We start from the raw sequence: 20,782 nt of genomic DNA, 5'->3' as shown, positions 1-20,782 counted from the left end.
ATTATTGAAAAGAAATTAAAGATCTAAATAAATGGAAAGACATCCCATATTCATTGATTAGATGACTTAATATTGTTAAGATGGTAATGATCTACAGATTGAATGTATGCTGTACTTAGTTGCTCAGTCATGTCCGACTCTTTTGTGTCCCCATGGACTGTAGCCCATCGGGCTCCTCTGTCCATGGGATTCTCCAGGCAAGAATACTGGAGTGGGTTTCCATGCCTTCCTCTAGGGGGTCTTCTCAACCCAGGGATCGAACCCAGGTCCTCTGTCTTCTGCATTGTAGGTGGATTCTTTACCATCTGATCCACCAGGGAAGCCCAAGAATACTGGAGTGGGTAGCCTATCCCTTCTCCAGGGGATCTTCCCAACTCAGAAATCGAACCAGAGTCTCCTGCATTACAGGCAGATTCTTTACCAGCTGAGCTACCAGGGAAGCCCCACAGATTGAATGTAATCTCTATCAAAACCTCAACTGGCTTCTCTGTAGAAATTGACAGGCTGATCCTAGAACTCTTAAGAAAATTCAAGGGACCTATAATAGCTTAAAGAGTCTTGAAAAAGACTCAAACTTGGAAGATTCATACCTTTCAGTTTCAGAGCTTGCTACAAAGCTGCAGTAATGAAGACAGTATTATACTAGCATGTGGATAGACATATATTCATGAAATAGATTTGAGAATCCACAGAAGACCCTCATGTTTGTAGTCAATTGATTTTTGACAGAAGTGAAAATGAAATTAAGTCAGGAAAGAATAGTCCTTTTAGCAGTTGGTTCTGGCTCAACTGTATACTCACATGCAAAAGAATGAAGTTAGACCGAACCTCAGACCATATGTGAAAAATTAACTTAAAATGGACCAAAGACCGAAATTAAATGCTTAAACTATAAAACCCCCAGAAGAAAACATATGGGTAAATTTTCATGACTTTGGATTAGGCGGTGGTTTCTTGGATATGACACTAAAAGCACAGGGATCAAAAGAAAAAGGATAACATGAAATTCACTGAAGTTGCAGACTTTAAGGAATACCATCAAGAACGTGGAAAGACATCTTACAGAATAGGAGAAAATGTTTTCAAATCACACATCTGATAAAGGACTAGCATCCAGAAGAAATCACTCCTGTGGGCTTCCCTGGTGGCTCGGTGGTAAAGAGTCCACCTGTCATTGCAGGAGGCCCAGTTGGATCCCTGGCCTGGGAAGTCTCCACAGGCCATGGGGCGGCAGCTACGGTGGTGTGCCACAGTACTGAGCCTGCGCTCAGGAGCCCAGGAACTGCAGCTCTCGAGCCCATGTGTGCGACTACCGAAGCCTGGGTGCTCCACAAGAGAAGCCGTCGCTGAGAAGCCCGCACCCTGCAGCTGGAGAAAAAGCTCACACAGCAACAGCGACCCAGCACAGCCAAATCAATTTTAAAAAGAATTCTTACAAGTAAATAATAAAAAACAATTTAAATTTTTAAATGGGCAAGGGATCTGAATAGACAGACATTTCTTCAAAGATATACAAATGGCCAGTACATGAAAAGATATTCAAAATCATTAGTCATCAGGGATATTCAAATCAAAACCATAGGGTACCCCTTCACAATCAGCAGGATGTCTGAAATCAAAAGGACAAATAGTAACGAGTGCTGGTGATGGTGTGGTGAAGTTAGAGTCCTCATACACTGTTTTTGGGAACCTAAAATGGTGCAGCCACTTGGAAAACAGTCTGGCAGTTTCTCAAAAGGTTCAGCATAGAGTTACCACATGACCCAGCAGTTTCCACTCCTGGATATGTACCTAAGAGAGTTGAAAAACATGTACTCACAAAAACTTTACTTGAGTGTTCATGGAAACCTTATTCATCATAGCCAGAAATGGATACAGCCCCTGTGTTTCCATCAGCTGATGAATCAAAAACAAAATGTGATCTATTCATACAATGAAATATTCTTTGGCCTTAATAAGGAATGAAGTACTGATGCGTGGTACAACGTGGATGAGCCTTGGAAACATGCTAATTGAAAGAAGTCAGTCACAGAAAACCACGTCATATGATTCCATCTATGTGAAATTTTCAGAGCTAGGCAAACGGTAGATTAGTGGTTGCCGGAGGCTGTGTGGGAGGGAAAAATGGACAGTAACTTCTAGTAGGTATGGAGTTTCTTTTAGGGGTGATGAAAATGTTCCAGAATTGTTTGTGGTGATGGTTATACAATTCTGTAAATATGTTTAAAACCATATTCTGAATTGTATACTGTAAATGGGTGACTTGTATGTGAATTAAATTTTAATAAAGCTGTTATAGAAAATATAACTTTGACAGTTGTACACATACCTACATGCAGAAGTTTGACTTGAAAACAAATACTGACCCTTTGCCAGGGACTTACATGTAAGTGTTTGTTTATTTACTTATTGGGAGAGTGGATGACATGGTTAGATCTCTCGCTTTGTCTCTCATTCTTCCACCTTTTAATTTTGAGAGGCTTAAAGTTACACTGCTGGTATCCTCTGTAATTACATGTGCTGGCTCCATGGAGACTCAATGACATGTACGTCAAACTTAAATCAGCACTGATGAAGCTTCATCCGTACAAATTTAGTCTTCCTTTCCTCTCTTTACATTGTGTTTTTCTTACACAGTTAAACCCATTTACTTTAGTTACCTTTTTCAGTCACTTCCCTATTTTTATCCGTTCCTTCAAAATCTGTTTCAAGCGGGTTAGTTAGAAATAGGCCTGTTAGTCTCTCTCTACCTCTCTCCCCTCTTCTGCTACCTAGCTCTGTAACCATAGGCAAGTTTCTTAACCTCTGGGCCTCAATTTCCCACATAGTGGGGATGATAATCACACATCTGCCCAAAAGCAGAGAGCTGAAGGTGTAACACCTGAATGTTCCTTTTTGGCGCCTTTGAGATCTGCCCTTCTGGCACTGCTTGCAGAGGGGTCTCGTGCTCCTCTTGTTTCCTTCTCACCCCAGCCCCGTCTGCAGTGGCCCTTGATGCTGTCTTGCTACTCTGACGAACATCTGCCCGTCTCCTGTGTCAGCTCTTCCTTGGATGGGCAAGTAAGGCATCTCAGCCAGGGTATCACAGCTATCTAGATCCTGTTCTTGGGGAACTTGATAATATTATCTAACGAAAATGCTCTCAATAATTGAGTTAATTTACTGGATTTGGTTTTTCTATTTTTGCAAAGGGTACTCAGTTTTTAATTGGTAAAATTGAAGTAGCAGTTTTAATTCTTAATTACTAACTTGAATGGGCAGTGCAGCTGAAGGTTTTTAAGGTAGATTTAAGTAGTATTCAGTGCGAGTTACTTTCTCTCTTCTCTTCTCACAGGTAATGGGAACTCAGGCTTTGAAGGACAGAGTCGATATGTACCATCTTCTGGAATGTCTGCCAAGGAACTCTGTGAAAATGATGACCTAGCGACCAGTTTGGTTCTTGATCCCTATTTAGGTTTTCAAACACACAAAATGAATACTAGGTAATTTTAAGTCTTTATTCTGAGTGGAACAGATGATGTCGTTGAACTTGAGAAAATAGATGGTTAATTTTAAGTCAAAATTTAAAGTGACGTTAAAGGAAAGTTTTTGTTGCAGAAGAATTTTCCAAGTGTGAGCCAAGAAAAGCAACAAAAGCTTCCAAGAGCTGTGTGTTTTAATTCTGTGTTCTTATTTTATCTTGAGATGGTTCTATTAAAATATAAAGTTGGAGGCATATCTTTATATTCTGTTTTAGATTTGATGAGAATTATCTTAGCTGAAAGAAATAGCTTATATGCATCCTGTACAATCTTGAAAATGTGGATGATTTTTTTCCTACTTAAATTAGGTGGCATCAGTTTTTTTCATGATTTTATTACAAATTTTTCATCTTTTAAATAATTGCTACTATATATAGGGAATTTTACCATTATGTTTTATCTTTGAGACTCAGTCATTAGAAATAAAGATGTGCTTATATTCAGTATGCAGATAAAAAATGTTAATAAATCTGTAACTGCTTTATTGAATATTGCATGCCACATATATAAAATACTACATAACTCTTTACATCTGTCACCCTTTAAATTTCTTTAATTGTCTTAAATATCACCTTGCTCCCAAAAAGACCCTTTGATAATTTCATAATTAACTGCTGCCAAGCACTGAAGTCAGACCTTTACAACTTTTTGTTGCCTCTTAATGTCCAGAGGGTTTTGAAATCTGGTGGAAAAGCAGGACAGTGGGGGTTCATTCAGAATGTGGAGCGAATTCTGGGCCTCTGTTCACTCTGGGCTGCGTCATACCAGCGCTGAGGCTTTGTAGCTGCCATGTCAGGCACGGCCCTGGAGGGACTGGATCACCAGGCGGATGGTCACCAGTAACTAGCTGGGGACAGGTGCTTAGAGGAAAGTCATGTGTTCATTTCTTCCTCTTTAATTCTGTCCCTTGTTAGAATTAAAACAAGATAATTCATTTATCAATTATATTCTAAATTCCCAAAGAAGTAATTCCAGTTAAAACATGCCTTTGGTATTTTCATGTAATTTCCTGCCATCATATATCTTTACTTACTAAAACGAAGTGAAATTTGGAATGAACTTGAGATTATTTAACTGGTTCCCTGCCGTCAGAGGGGCACATAGATATTCTAAAATCAGCAGGTTTGGATGCCCTAGTGCCTGACTGAAATCTAGCTTGTATTATTCTGAGTCCGAATCACCTATTTCCCAGTGAACATAAGAGGCCAGGGCTCATTCTCCTACTATTAGAGTCCTAGTAGTAGTTAACTCACTGGTTAGCCTGGAAGAAAAAGTGATACACTCACTGTTTGACCTAGTAGTCTAGTGGCATTCAGAATATTACTTCAAAGGCCTGTAATTATGGCCTGGAGTCATCAAGAAACAGATTATGTTTATTATGCCTTGTATCCTGAAATATGGAAGCATATAAACCACTTTTAGAAAGTTTTCCATCAGAATTACAACAAAAGTTTTAATGGCTTGGGAAAGAACTCCACGTATTCTGAAGCCCTCATGCTTTGACTGTCCCTGAGGCTGAAGAGTTACCTGTTACTGGTTTCTGTAACAGTAAATAACTCATGTTTTCTGTAAAAGTCCTCCTGGAGAGCTGCTGCTTATAATCAGCTTACATATGAGTCACTTGGGAACCTTGATAAGGTACAGGTTCTGATTCAGTAGCTTTGAGGTGGGGCCTGAGAGTCTCCGTTTGTCACAAACTCCCAGTTACACTTGGGAAGCAAAGTCCCAAACCATGGAGCCTGCTGAGCCTTGTCGCCATGTGGTAAGTGGGTAGAAACTCCCTTATCAGTAGTTCTGGGACTCATCTTAAGACATGTAGTCCTAAAATGTAGAGTTTAGGATTACCACACAGATATTATTATTAAAACTTTAAATCTTACTATACCCAAGTACCCCAGGTTCATATTTTCCAGTGCTTCATTTGGTTCTACTCAAACAGCTCCTAAAATAGCCACTGATGCTGCAGCTAGTGCTGCTGCCCCCGGTTAGACTCCGTTGGCCTAGTGACAGGGTTACTGCTTACAGTGCGGCGAGCGGTCAGTGCCGCTGCGGCAAGCACGGCGTGCTGCCGCCTCAGTAGAGGCCTTCATTCATCCTTGGTGGGTCTGTTTGAAAATAAAGCTGTCACTTATAGTTCTTTATCTTCTGAGTGAGAATTTGCCAGAATGCCACTTAAACGATTTTCAAAGTTATTTTATAGACAGTAAGGAAACTTTGCAGGGTTCTCTTTGAATAGTCATACATACTTTTGAAATTATTATTTTTTTGTGGACTTCTCTTTCTTTGGCGTGCAAAGAAGTGACTGGAGGATGTGACTGGAACTGGATTTTAACTCTCCAGGTTCTCTGTTACTTACAATAAGTGGCTTCTTTGTTCTCATGTTTATTGATCTGTGATTTGATCTTAGTTTTTCTTTTTTTTTATGCCCTCTTCTTCTCTTCTACTTACTTCAGTTGTACCTTCAGGGATACTGTTCAGAAACAGTGGATGTTTAATTATTTGAGATATTCCCAAACTGGATATGTTATGAATTGGTTATATTTTAACCTTAGCATATCCCTGTATTTACTAACAAGGCAATCAGAATTGTGGCATGAATGCCTAGAAATGGCATAAGCAAAATAGTAATTTCAATTTGTCAGGAAATGTTTTGATTTAGTTGATTTTTGTCAGTTATAAAACTTAAATTCATCCTTTTAACCAGAAAATAGAGTTGTTAGTAATACCTCTATAATGATTTTTAAAAAGCTAGTGGAGAGATGAAGGTCGTGAAACAGAAATAGGTGTTGTCAGTGATGCCCCGTTTTTCAGGCCATGTGACCAGTGATTTCACAGTATCCTGAGGAGCTGGGGGGACATCACACTGTGCAGAAATGGGAAGAGTCCTCTCAGGGCACAGACTTCCGCCTGTGCAGTCCTCACTTACCTAATTCCACTACACTAACCATCTAATTTTTTTTCATTATTTATATATTTGATATCCACTGTTTTATCATTTGTATCCACTGTTGAATGTGAACTTATAAATCACTTTAAATGTCACTTTAATATCAAGTGTTTGACTGGAAAGCATAAAGAAAGTTTTTGAACTTTTAACTTAGTATAATCAAGGATAAAATGTTTTGTGGGAAGGAAAGAATTTTAGCTTCCTGGCCTTTTTTATCATTTCGAGCCAACCTGTGGCTTCTTAAAGTTGTTAGATATCACAGCATGTTAGGGATTTCTGATACATCTAATATTGTATAGTTTTTTATTGTTGTTTTTTTTTGCATTTATATAGCGCCTTTCCTCCGAGGAGCTCAAGGCATTTTTCAAAATCTGACAGTTTTTCTCACAACAACCCTGTAAGGTAGGTAGAGAGCATTACAAACAGTAATAAGATACAAACTAACTTGTTTCAGCCATTACAATGTTCTTCTATGTTAAGTAATTGGAGGTGTCAGTGTAAACAAGACTTGTAGAACATTTTGCAAACCTTTTGAAGATTTGGTCCTTAGTATTAGCTATATTTAAAAAACCACTTGTACTCCATAACAGGGTAATTTTAAGAGAAATCATTCATCCAAAGATCAGGCGGCACTGCATGGGATTAGCTGAGCACTGGTTGCAGGACTCAGCCAGGTATGTTTCCGGTTGTTGTTTACTTTCAGGTCAAGAAGGAGCGAAGAGCTGTCCTGGCGGAACCTCCGCCCCCCCAGCGTCTCGGAATGTCAGCTTGCAGTTAAACTTTGTTGAGAGGGGGAATGTGTTCACGATGTTGCCTCACGGTTTTATTTCATATCTTAAATATTTGAGCATGTCTCTCTCTCTCCCTCCCCCTCCCCCTCGCTCCCTTTTTCTGTCCCCTCCTCTTTCCCCTCCCTCCAGTCGGCTCTTGGTTTACATGCTCATGGAGGGGCACAGTAGTGCAGCTAATGCACACCTGCAGCTTTTCTTCATGGCCACAGTGGTCTCTTGGGTTTGGAAACAGAAAAACCAAATAGCAAGAAAACCTGGGAAGTCAGTCTCTGGAAAGAGTGGGGAACAGGTGTGTGGGAGTGTGAATTCATATGTTTTTTTCCCTGCCCCTTTTAATAGTAAATAATTGTAAATGCCGTATTTTTAAATTTCCTTACCGGCCATGGGATCAGAGAAGTGTGGGAAGAGAAAAATAAATGTTTGGTTTATTTAAAGTTGCAAATGACCTGTTAAGAGGGAGGAGGGGCGTGTTGATTTGGAAATGCCAAAGGCCTGTTTCTCTTGCCTGCCCCGCCACCCCATACGCAGTTTGTTTGCACTCCTCTGGCTGTGCTGTCAGGGCACCAGGCAGGCCGGCTCAGGTGGGGCTTGGTGCTGGTGCTCAGCTGTAAGTCAGATCCCGTTCTTATGCTCAAGGGACACAAGAGGGCGCTCAGGCTTCAGATGAGAGCAGGGCCAAGACCGCCTTGGTTAACAGTCCCCTCCTTCCAGCAGCTGGCCCTCATTGGGCCTTATTTTTCTCATTTATGGAGCCAGACATAATTTTTTAAATCATCTGAATTTTCTTCTACCTTTAGGAGCCAGTTTGTATGGGAGATTTAGCGTGACTGTATTAAGGAGAAGACAGAGCATATTTTTCTATTCAATAATAGAAAGTTAATTTTTTCCAAGATCCCCCATGCCTTTTGCTCTGGACCTGATAGTTGTAACAGCCTTGTTACTAAATAATTTTTATTCCTCACAGTTTTTAGTATAATGGGATTTGACTTGAACTGTCAGCCAGGTGATTTTCATGTTCTATCTGGTTATTGAAAACAGCTGTCTCTTCCCCTTCCTGTCTGCACCCAGTACTGTTTTCTTCCTCCTTTTCATCACTGTCATTTCATGCCTATAGCAGCCAAATATGACAGTAAGTTTGGACTGCAAATTACATTTTAAGTAAAATGGAGATTCTTGTCCAGTGGGCAGCAAGGGGTTAGTTAGGGGGTTTGTTTGTGTTTGAGGCAGTAGAAGTCAGGAAAGCGGAAAAGAAAGTCACAGGTTGTGTGGAAGGTACGATATATTAGTAACTCAAGAGGTGGTGGTTGTGTGTTGCTTTTAGCATATTAATTGTCTGGCATCGTGTTGTTTTTGTTGTTTAGTTGCCCAGTTGTGCCCAACTCTTTGTGACCCCATGGACTGCAGCACGCCAGTGCTCGCTGTCCCTCACCATCTCCTGAAGTTTGCCCAAGTTCATGTCCATTGCGTTGGTGATGCCATCCAGCCATCTCATCCTCTGATGCCCTCTTCTCCTCTGCCCTCAATCTTTCCCAGCATCAGGGACTTTTCCAGTGGGTCAGCTGTTCTCATCAGATGACCAAAATGCTGGAGTTTCAGCTTCAGCATCAGTCCTTCCAATAAGCATTCAGGGTTTCCATCACAAGCAAAGAGTAAACAAAAGGATAGCTGAAAGGTGTCTTCAGATAGCAGGTTTCAGAACGTGGAGAGCGCACATGAAGCCTGTCAGGAGTTGCTGGTGTCTGTTCCAGGTCTGTGACTTATTTTTTGTCATTCTTAAGATTTTGGGGTGAATATAGTCCTGACTCGGATGTGTGCAGCCATGCAGGTACTTTACAGGTATCGCCATTGGTCAGTCCTACATTGAACATGTAACGATTGCTGTGGCCCCATCACTTAACATCATGTATTATTGCTCAGAGGGAACTTTTGCTTTTCTCTTTACTGTGCAGAATGTGAGTTTCTGTTTCCCATCATTTGGTATTGCCTGGAGTGGTGTGCCTCAGCTAACAGCTGCTGAGTGGTCTTATCTGTCCTTCCTATGCACGTAACCCCATAGTGCAGGGTTGCAGCCGGAAGGGTTGAGTTTGGGTTTCTTAGTGAAACCCAGTGTTGACAAAATCACTTGTGATGGCCGCAATTCAAAAGTAGTTTAATACTGTAACTGTGTGGAAGTTTGAATACTATCACAGTTCTGCAGATCTGCATTTTAGTCATTCCCTGACATCATAGTCTGACAGTCTAGTTAAAGACATTCTGAATTGTCCAGAGGACTTGCACCCATCTGTCTGTGAGGGCTGGTGTGCTAACTGATTGAAATGGGAAATAAAATAGGGCACTGTTTCTTCATGTACTATCTCTAGTGCTCCTTTGGATCCTTCTGTTAGGAGTCGCGAGAGCTTCCTAACCCTGGAGTCTGGGGCTCGTGAGTTTCTAGAGGTGTCAGTGTGCTCACCCACCTGAAGGCCTCTGAAGATCCTGCCCAGTAAATTGTATTATACCTATTCTCTTCCTCGCATCTTTGCCCTTCCTTGTTCTGTAACATTCCTTGTCCTGTTGCTCGCCAGCTGACTCCCTCAGCCCTGGTCATCTCTTTGAATCAAGCCTTAGAATTTCTGCTAAGGTCCTCGGCTTAGAATTTCTCTCTTTTGCCTTCCTCCTCCTGGTTCCTTCCTGCCTCTAGCAATAGTCTGTTTTTTCTTTAGAAATCTAAATTCACCACTTTCTTCCTTGTCCATACCAGTGTCAACCCCAAACCATGCTTTAGTTATAACCTCCGCACTGTGAAGTGCTGCAGCAGTGTTGTTTGCACCACATGAATATGTATTTGCACACTGATCCTTGCTTCTCTGTTTGATGCACGAATACGTCTTTCAATCCCAGCAAAGTTTTCCGTAGAACAGTAGCCACGTCGTCTAGCTTGTATTTTTCACCATAGCACCTGTATGCACAGCACCTAAAAATAATCCTTGGTGAAATATTGTGGCTTAAAATCGTACTGAATCTTAATGTATTTTACTTGAAGAGCAGTCTGTAATTCCTTTTTTTTGTTGGCTGTTAATTTTTTAAAAAGCTTTAAAATAAACTACATTAACTTGAGAAGAAATTTTGAAGTCAAGCTCCAAGAACTTTTAATCGTAGTGCACATTTCATTGAGAAAATGGCTTTAAAATGAGTAAAACTTAAGTTTTACTTGGGCCAGGATTGTATCCTGTGTTTGACATGCCTGGCCATGTAGTGTTCTGAAGTCGTCATAGCTGATTTTACGAAGATGCCTTCTGAAATTTTACCCCAGCAGTTTTTCCTTCATCACCACCACAACAGCACCACCCCTCAAGTTGTACTCTTGCACGCTTTTTGTTCTTGGAATGCAGTTATCACAGACTCCTTTGACGTGGCTGGTAGAACATCCATCCAGGTGTGTTTCAGGGCCTGTCAGGAGACTTAGTTCGGGGTTCTTCTAACTGTACATGGAGGGTGTTTTTGTTTATGGCATAATTTTTCTTACTTCATCCTCCTTCTAAAGCTCAGTGCCCTGCACTCTTCTGGCTTGATTTTGCATGTTTTAAAAAATTCTTGTCCTTCCAACTCGGTTAGATGAACTCTATCCTAGATCTCTCGTTTTGTACCTCCCAAGTTGGGTGACAGTTAAAAGTCTGAATTAGCTTTCATTTGAATCACCTGGTCACCTCTTGGTTAATGAGATAACACTGAAATAAAAATACTAAAGTGCAGTTTGAGGAAGGGAAGTTGTATTTCTTGGTGATCAGTATTACTTTAGTACTCGTTATCCAGACTACTTACTGTTCTCTTGTTAGGTCTGGCTGTTATTTTTAGGTTACTTTTTTCTCAAGATCTTTTAACAGTGGCCCAGGGATGATGGAAGATAACTAAAGTTGTTGTTTTTATTTCTTTCAGATTTCGGCCTATTAAAGGAAGGCAGGAAGAACTCAAAGAAGTAATTGAACGTTTTAAGAAAGATGAGCACTTGGAGAAAGCCTTCAAATGTCTGACTTCAGGAGAATGGGCACGGCACTATTTTCTCAACAAGAACAAAATGCAGGAGAAATTATTCAAGGAACATGTGAGTTTATTGAAAAAATTAATGTTTCTCTGTTTGGATAAGATTAAAGGAAACTAAAATGTAAATTTTAGTGAACACTGACATTTTAAATCCAGTTTTCATAAAACTAATTAATATGAAGGTCTAATAATACCTTAATTTATGACTATCCATAGAGAAGACTTCGTTGTCTAGAAGTGAAACTTTCTGTGAACTTTTAGAGTAACATAGCCAAGTCACCAAGTATACAAATACGTGAAATTTTGAAATAACAATATTTGTTACTTAATCTTAAATTTTTTCATTGATGGTGGTGGTTTGCTTTTATAATTCTGAGAGTCTAGCAAGGTAAATAATTTAGTGTGAAGTAAGTATCAAAATTTTTTTCTGTTTTAGGTATTTATTTATTTGCGAATGTTTGCAACTGACAGTGGATTTGAAATATTGCCTTGTAATAGATACTCTTCAGAACAAAATGGAGCCAAAATAGTTGCAACGAAAGAGTGGTAACTATTATACTAGTGTAAACCCATAAAATAATCTTGTTTAAAGTTCTGTCTCAAATTACCATTCCTGTGCTAAGAAAGCGTGGGAAGGGCTAAAACCGGAGCTCGCCCTAAAGGAGCCAGTGCAGGGCCAGCGCCTCAGCCCAGTGACTTGGGGTTGGGACGGTGGTGAAGTTGGAAGCCTGAGTTGAACCAGGTCCTACCTCTAAGCCAAGTGGTTTGTGTTTTCCTCTTAACAAGTCCGGATGCCTGCTCAGGGACTGCTGAAAGGTTAGGGGTTGTGGGGTTAGATGACCTAGCTTCCAGAATCAGTCTTTCACTGGCCTGTAAGAACGGTCACATATGAAGTTCTAATGGTCCAAGGACTTTCATGTGTAAAAACTGATTAGCACATTGCCTGCTGAAAATACGTGTGTGTGCCAGCTCAAACACATGCAGTGAAGGTGACCCCAGGTAGGAGGGGTGAGAGCCATACAGGAAAGAGAGTATGTGGTTATATCTTTCTTCTTAGAAAGAAGAATGCCTATTCCCTGCCTTACCCCCCAGAAGAAACCTGTAGCCTCTCTCTTATATGACCCCCGACATTTTTTATAGCAAAAATGTTAGGGTCAGTTACCTGAAAATGGAATGTTAAAGAGCCTGACTCCTGGCCTCTTGGGAAAAATGTGTATGTACGTGAGTGAGCGTGTCTGTCTGCCATGGGATGGTACCCAGCCTGCTGCTGGGCTCTCGTGGCTCCCTGCCTGGCAGGTGGGTGTGAGGTTTGAGGTCTTGGGTTCTGACTGCACCATCTAGGACAGTGGCCCCAGTCATGCGTGGCTGTTGGGACTTCTGAAATGTGGCTGGTCTTAATGAGTTGAGAAGTGCTGCAGCTGTGATAAACATGTCAGATTTTATATTGCGTTTCTCACTCGTATTTCACACTGCTGACCTGCTGAAATAGCATTTGGGTTGTATTGGGTTAAAACATGCTGCTGAAAGTACTTTGACCAGTTCCACTTGCCTTTCTTCCCACAGCGTCTAGATTGGTGCGTGTCGGGCTCGCACTGCATTTGGCTGGTGGTGCTCCAGGGGGCGGCACCCCAGTTCTGGGTGCTCCTGACCCTTTGCTGCTGCTCATCTGTGTCCTTCTCCAGGGTCAGCAAGCTGAGCTCAGTGCAGCGGCTTTCTGAGTCCTCCCTGCCTGCAGAGCACAGGGGCTTCCGAGGTGTAGGTAGCACGGTGCCTGCAGGCCTTCCTGGTCTCCTGTAGGGATCAGGCAGCTGCGCGAGGCTGGGGGGCTTCCAGGGAAGAGGAGAGGTTATCCAGGTGTGGTCAGCGTGAGTCAGTTAAAACACGCACAGCTAGGTCTTCTCAATTCCTGGTATTTATTGGACAGGCTTATTTTATTAAAAGAAGCCTTATTATTTATAATTACTAGTAATTTTTACCATCACATATTTTAAATAGGAAACGAAATGACAAAATAGAATTACTGGTGGGTTGTATTGCCGAACTTTCAGAAATTGAGGAGAACATGCTGCTTAGACATGGAGAAAACGACTTCAGTGTCATGTATTCCACAAGGAAAAACTGTGCTCAGCTCTGGCTTGGTCCTGCTGCATTTATAAACCATGGTAAGCTCTGTTTCTGAGGTGTTAGCTCTAGTGTTGGGTAGCGCTGCTATAACTGAGAGTAACCTTAACTGTCTTCCTTTAAAAGAGGGTTGGAAATGGAAATTGTTTTTGCACAAACTTATGAAAATAAGTCTTCTTGTAGTTTAACTCGAGATCAAAAACTTCTATCAAAAGTTGGGAAAATTATGTGGAAAGCTTATTTCAGATTTCTATAATTGTTCGTGTTTCAGATCTTATCTACAGTTAATTGACTTTATCTTTTGGACATTTTTCAGATTGCAGACCTAACTGTAAGGTAAGCATAAAAAATACTTTATCTCAAGTATTTTGTCTTTGCTTCAGGTATGCGTTTCTTAATGAGTTCATTTTATTTCAGTTTGTGTCAACTGGTCGAGATACAGCATGTGTGAAGGCCCTAAGAGATATTGAACCTGGAGAAGAAATTTCTTGTTATTATGGAGATGGGTTTTTTGGAGAAAACAATGAGTTCTGCGAGTGTTACACTTGTGAAAGGTAAAGTATCGATTGATGCCTGATGATTGTGAGAATGAGTGTACGCCGTCTTCTCATCGTTTAGATGGCAGGGATAGTCTTCTGTGTCCCGTAGCGTCACACCCAGGACAGCAGACAGGAGCAAAACCAAAGAAGACAGAACTATGTAGGGGCACCAGTGCCTGGCCTTTTAATATGTTACAGTCGTTCCCAGCTGTTACCCTGTTGAGTGAGTCAGAATACAGATATGCTCAGGAGAGAGTGGGAGACACGCACACACAGTTCCAGGGCGGGGTTGCTCCAAAGCGGCAGGTGAGAGTCGCCACTGATACTCATTTAAAGACCCAAGGCTGTGTCTTCTGGAAGTCCTGTGTTTTGATGTTCGTGCTCTTCGCGATTTCTGAGTCCTACTGCTTGATGAGGAACTTCCTTTTGTGACACATCAGGACGGCTCCTGTGGAAACCCCCCAAGTCTGACTGAGCGGGACTCCTTGTCCACACTGCTCATCTGGTGGCAACGTGTTTGTAGAGCTCGCAGAGGCAGCTTCACTGGCTTGTCTGGGTTGGCATAGCCACAGGGGGAGCACTCCTGGATTCGGTTTTGTTATTGTTTTAGTTTCTTAATTGAAATATAGTTGATTCTCAGTATCATGTTAGTTTCAGCTGTACAGCACAGGGATTCAGTTATACGTGTGTGTATACATATATACATTCTTCTTCAGTGAGCACACGTAGATCCACTGAACCCGTTTTACGTGCTGTGTGAGGTACCGGGTGCTTTACTCTCCTGGATTCAGTCCTCGGCCGTCCTGGGAGAGGATAGTAGAGTGGGACATGGCGGGTGCAGAGACCCACCTCACCCTGACTCAGAGCCTGCACTCTCGCCGCTTCATGTTTTTTGCACACGGGAGCAGATAGGGGGCGGTGCTGTTTCTCTCATTGTGGACACCCAGCTGCCAGCCTCCTGGCCTTGGGAAACATGCTGATTCCCCAGAGCTCGGCTTTCTCTCCTTTCTGGGCAGCCAGAGGTCTCTTGTGTCGTGAGAGCAGAGGCATGGAGCCGTGGCACAGCCCCAGCAGTTTCTCTCCCAGCTCCCAGGCCCTTGACTTGAAAGGATGGCAGGAAAGGAGGGGTTGGGAGTGTGGGGGGATACAATTTATCTTTTTATAAATTAAAAAAATGGTTCAGACATTGGTTGAATCGTAGACCAGTCCACAAAAAGACCCTTTAACCCACAAAGTCGTTTAATTACAGTCGAATAACGCTTTAAGCCACTGTGCAGAGACAGCATGGCATAGCCCGACCTGAGGCCTGACATCAGCGCCCTACGTTGGGATCCTGGGACTCTGCAGTTTACTAGCTGTGTGGTCTTGGGCAGCTTAGCTGCTTTGGTGCCTTAATTATACCATCTATGAAATGGAGATAACACTAGGGTATCACAGGGTTGCTGTGAGGATCACATTTATCTCACAAGAAGTACATAAAACACACAGTTAATATTCAGGTGTTAGGTGTAAAGGTATTTTGTGGTTTCTGGTCATTTTCCTATTAGAATGTAAGTTCCATGAAGGCAAAGATTTTTATCTTTTTCATTTATTGCTATGTTGCTAGCATCCAAAACAGTACCTCACATGTAGTAATGACTACGTGCTTGATAACTATTTGGTGAATGAATGAATGGAGCAAATGATACGCTGAATATGTTTAGGAGTCTTCCTACAATGTAACTGCATACACAGGAGTCCACACCAGCCGTGAGACAGCTCTGCCACTGGTTCAGGACTGCACGTGCCATCATGTTCCTTGGGCAGCTTAGCTCTCCCTGAGACTGTTTCTTGCAGGTCAGGTGGGCTGATCCTGCCTACTCGACAGGGTTAGTACAAGGAATAAATAGAAACGTGCAAATCGCTTTTAAATGGAAAGGCTCATATGGAGCAGTAGGCACGGCTTTTATCAGACTATTGGAGAGTTTGATTTAAAGGTTGTCTGGGAATATTCTTGAAATCCTCAGGAACAAATTGTTTCTGCCTTTCCAGAAATTAGGTGAGAGAATGAGACCAGTCAAAGGAACTCGTTCAGTTACTCATCATCTAGTTACTGAATAGTTCTCATGTTAAACCTCGTCCAGGCAGGGTAAACGAGGCTAGCACAGTGCCAGCTGTGAGAGCAGTGCTGTGAAGGGACACGTGGTGTGCTGGCTGCTGAAGGGTAAAGACAGGGGCCCGGTGAAGATGGGAGAGTGCAGTGTTTACAAGGCCCTGACATCATGGGTGCAGTGTCCAAAAGATATTTGATGCATGCTTCTGGGCAGTAACCATCCTGACACAGTAGTAATACTTTTCATCAGTAAATAGTGCAAATGTAACTCTCGAGAATTTGAAGAATAAAATCTAGTGAGGGATTGAAGAATATGAAGTACCAAAGTATTTTAAAGTATGATAAGGATATGAAGGACTGAAGTATTTTAAAGTGTATGAGAGTATGTCTGATGGTGACCACATTTTGCAGTATACTAGGGCCACTTTGCTTTAATAGGTATTAAAAATTTCTGTGAAATAATTGTGTTCAAAACCTAATGATACTGGCTCAGATATGAACAAATAGATAAGAGGACATGAAGCAGAGCTCGGTGTGTATGAGATCTTAATACCATGTGTAGGGAAATGACGATTTCTTTAACAAAAGGTGGTGGTATAATTCATCATGGGTCTGGAAGAAAACCAAGCGTACCTCCCATCTCATATCATATACAAGATAAATTCCAAATAGATTAAAATCTTAAATTTAAAAATCAGGTAAAATGATTAGAAAAATTTTAGACTTATATGTCTAAACTTAGTAGTGGAATTTTCTGAAAGAAGTTAGTATAAGAAATGGTGAGTATGAACATTTTTGAATAGCCAAAAGCAAAAGTTAGATAAATGATAAACTGGAAGGGAGGAAAAAGCACACATACGGCCACGTTAATAACCCAGGGACACAAAGCTCCTAGAGCTCATAAAGAAAAGATAGACTCCACTGGAGAAAAGAGGGGTATGGAGGATGCCACACAGAAAATGATAGCTGTGAACGAGGTAAGTAAAACAATAGCGAGATACTCGTTTTCACCGTCAAATCGGTAACATTGACAAGTACACCCCGTGCTGCGGGTGAGGATATGGAGAGACCGGCCCTCACACAATGTCAGTAGGGCTGTAAAGTGCTTTAGCCTTTTGGGAACTTATTCTGGCAATATTTGTTCAAAATAATAGCACCCTCTTATCTGGCAGTCAGTTCCATATGGAAGAATCTGTCCTGTGGAAATAGCACACTGGCTAGTATGGATTTGGTTTCAAGAGCAGTGTAGCAGCAGTGTTCATGGTGGCAGGCAGACACCAAAACACTACAGGTTTCAGTCATCACATCTAGTGCTTGAGTAGATGGTGATATGTTTAGTCTGTGTAAAAGGTACAGCTTTCAAAACATGTTGCGTTCAGAAGTGCTTGTGCACAATAAAGCGATAAGAGAGCTGGGGTGGGAGGAAAGGAGGAGAGCTGCCTGCTGAGTGGAGTGTGCGGTGTTACCGATTTGGGGTTTCTTTTTGCTTAAGGAGAAACAGCAGTGGGTCTAGGTGTGCAGCTCGCGGCAGAGCAGCAGATGAGGTGCTGGCAGGTGGTTAACACAGGTGCCGGAGCTATGCACATGGAGACAGCTGGGAAGCTCGGGGAACTTCCGCTTTGGGGAGGCAGAGCCAGGGATGGTCTCACCTGTTGCAGCAAGCACATATCACTGTCATAAGTTAAAAAGAAGAAATCAAGGAAGCAGAGAAGCAGATGAATAGTCATTTTACTTTAAAAAATCAAAAAAAAAAAAATCAATTTCCAGATAATTCCACCCATGATCATTTGTTTTGTAAGTAAGTATGGCCCATCTTGGGCTTCTCTTCAGCTCAGCAGTTAAGAACCCACCTGCCTATGCAGGAGATGGTAGGTTTGATCCCTGGGCCAGGCAGATCCCCTGGAGAAGGAAATGACAACCCACTCCAGTATTCTTGCCTGAGAAATCACATGGACAGGAGCCTGGAGGGCTACAGTCCATGGGGTCACAAAAGTGTCGGACGTGGCTTAGCGACTAAACAACAATAGGAATAATCAAAGCAGGTTACACATCATCTTAGCTAGTGGTAAAAACAGGTCTTCTAATGTCTGTTATTTAGTAACATTTTGTTAATGATGTTCATCCAGTAACTTTAAAGGAGGAATTTTACAGTTTTCATTACTCCAGAAATGAGATTTTCACTAAGATAGCCTAGCCTTCCTAATACACAATTTCAGTTAGAATTTATTTGTATCTAACGTTATCTTCTAAGTAATGACTTAGTTTATGGAAATTCTCTAGTTTCTCTTTTAATTTCTTCATTCTCAATATTCAGCAATGGAGCGTTCAATTATGTAGAACAAAGCTAGGATATAATTAACGGGTGGGTTATTTTTACCTACACTTGAAATTCTGCAGGTCCAATACCTTCTCAAGTGATTGACAATAGTCATAACAAAGTGTTTTAAGTCTTTGGGGCATTAATTTTATCTCCATATTTATTTCGAGAGTCCTAGACTTGGCAGCTTGCAGTAATTAAACCTCATCCGTTCATCTCACCTGCTGATGTGATGTGGACAGGTGCTCTCAGCAACCAGGCTGACGGCAGTGAGTATGCTGTTTGTGTAACCTGTGCTGTTTCTTTTTCAGACGGGGAACTGGTGCTTTTAAATCCAGAGTGGGACTGCCTGCGCCTGCTCCTGTTATCAATAGCAAATACGGACTCAGAGAAACAGATAAACGTTTAAATAGGCTTAAAAAGTTAGGTGACAGCAGCAAAAACTCAGACAGTCAGTCTGTCAGCTCCAACACTGACGCAGACACCACTCAGGGAAGAAACGACGCAAGTAAGTAGGGGAGGTTCCATAAGCGTGTCTTTTTTTATTTTTTAAGTATTTTCACAGAGTTTGCTTTCTAAAGCATGCTTTAGTAGTTTTGATCTTTTGAACATTGAGAGCAGCCCTGGGATTCATGCACTTCACCAGCACTGCAAGGTTCTAGAAGTGATTCAAGCACAAAGCAGTCTGTATCATGCCTCCAGATTCCAGATGGTACTCAATTGTCTACTTTTCTTGAATATACTTGGTAACAGGACATTAAATTTCTTCGTCATGTGTTCCAGGGTCATCATATGTTTGACAGAAAGCTTTCACGGTGTGAGTTTCTCTGTAACGGTGTTGTTAGGTCTGCGAGAAGCCAGAGGACGGGGCAGCAGCACACAGGCGCTTGCGTGTTCTGCGCTGGCCAGTCTGCTAGCAGGGATGGTGGACTTGGGGGCTCGTAGCTTCTGGCCTCAAGGCTTCCACCTTTTTACTGCCCACTTGCCGTTTTCAGAATGAACTGACCCAGTTCGCCAAGCCACCAGTCCCCAGACTCAGAGTTGTGGTAGAGCAGCAGTTTGAATGTCACTGTACTGTGATGAGTTGTCCTAGCCACTGCCGAAAGTGGGAAGAGAGATGGAAAGGAGAAAGGGACAAGCTTTAAGATCCCAGTGGCTTGTGGGGGCAAGACCTAATGGAAACTGGAAAAAGAGAATGAAGAATAAAGAGAAAAGAAAGAAGAAATCCCCAGTGAGCATAAGAAAACACGTCATGTTTGTGGAGCTTTGACATCCTGGAACCATTCTGATCGCTGCTGATCTTCATCTGGGTGACACCAGTTTGCTCTAGTGGCCACTAAAGCAGTAGGCTCTTCAGTCTTTCTTGTCTCTGATAGGAATAAAATTTCAAAGTTTTAACTTGATAGTCCCCAGAATATGCCTATTTTAGCACTATAAATGTCTGTACATACTTCTGAGCAGTAAGTACCCTCTGAGGTCTGACTATTTTAGACTCTCTTTCCTGTCTTCTGATGTTTTCAGCCCACCTCTGGGTGCTCTCCACTACAGAAAGTCCCAGAGAGAAGGGATGGTGTCTCCCATGATGGTGAACGTCACTGCCATGAGTTTCCGAATCAGCCTGCTGCTGGAGTCGGAGGCCAGGGCTGACCTCTGTAGAGTGGAAGGCAGTGCTGTTCCTCTTCAGTCTTTAACGTCCAAAGTGAAACAAAAAGAGCAGTTAGTTTGTCATTCACTGTTGACTGTTGGTTTTAATAATAAATGCAGCATAATCAACATTTTGTTTTCTGAGTCTGGTTCCTTGGTGAAACTGGAGACTTCTGAAGCCCCTTTTAATAAGTGTCTACATGATAACACTTAGGAGTGAGCCGCCATCCGCAAGTAGAGATGGCCCCGACACTGTCCACATGGCTCGTGACGTTGGTGGGGGTGTTTTGTGTTCTGATGCATTAACTCTATTACTGATGTACAGATGCTGAACTCAGTACACCACTTAGTTTAAAAGATCAAAATGGAAAAAAAAAATTTTGGAAGGTGCTGAGTGTTCTATTATGTGACCATCTCAGGAATATTTGTTAATAAAGCAAGTATGTGTTCAAAGTCTGCTGTTGTTAAAGAGAGAGCTCAGGCCCTTCTGTCAGGGACTTCAGGCCTCAGCTCCAGAACCCAGCCAGCGCACAGTAACTGAGGAGCTGACTGCCACTTCCTAAAGGCTGGAGGGGGCAGGTGATCCTTTGAGCAGTGGTCTCAGCATTACAGACTAGAACTAGCACTTTACTGTGGCTGCTCATATTAGGGCGCTTCCTGTATTCAGATTACCTTTCTACAGAATGGCTGTCTTGAGTTAATCAAGGGTTGGCGTAAGTAACTGTGAGGGCCATGAGACAGTTACTGGATGTGGCCAGGGGCTCTGAAGGAGCTCGAGGCTCACTCCAGC

General features: G+C 42.0%; 1 protein-coding gene across 8 annotated transcripts in view; it reads left to right on the top strand.

Annotated features, from left to right (window-relative positions):
• The window catches only part of KMT5B (lysine methyltransferase 5B), a 53,914-nt gene that overhangs the window by 23,258 nt on the left and 9,874 nt on the right, over nucleotides 1-20,782 (top strand). For 5 of the 8 annotated variants that reach the window (XM_061407227.1, XM_061407224.1, XM_061407222.1 and 2 more), the window contains 9 exons: nucleotides 3,335-3,482; nucleotides 6,802-6,870; nucleotides 7,059-7,142; nucleotides 11,175-11,340; nucleotides 11,716-11,825; nucleotides 13,275-13,441; nucleotides 13,717-13,736; nucleotides 13,818-13,954; nucleotides 18,660-18,856. In XM_061407227.1, the coding sequence (XP_061263211.1) occupies nucleotides 3,388-3,482; nucleotides 6,802-6,870; nucleotides 7,059-7,142; nucleotides 11,175-11,340; nucleotides 11,716-11,825; nucleotides 13,275-13,441; nucleotides 13,717-13,736; nucleotides 13,818-13,954; nucleotides 18,660-18,856 (1,045 nt within the window). In that variant the 5' untranslated portion in view covers nucleotides 3,335-3,387. The other 3 variants (XM_061407226.1, XM_061407229.1, XM_061407228.1) reach the window with 3 other exon arrangements.

This window comes from Bos javanicus, chromosome 29 (genome assembly GCF_032452875.1).
Source record: "Bos javanicus breed banteng chromosome 29, ARS-OSU_banteng_1.0, whole genome shotgun sequence".
In the NCBI taxonomy this organism is placed as follows: domain Eukaryota; kingdom Metazoa; phylum Chordata; class Mammalia; order Artiodactyla; family Bovidae; genus Bos; species Bos javanicus.
This window is presented reverse-complemented; position numbering and strand designations above follow the sequence as displayed.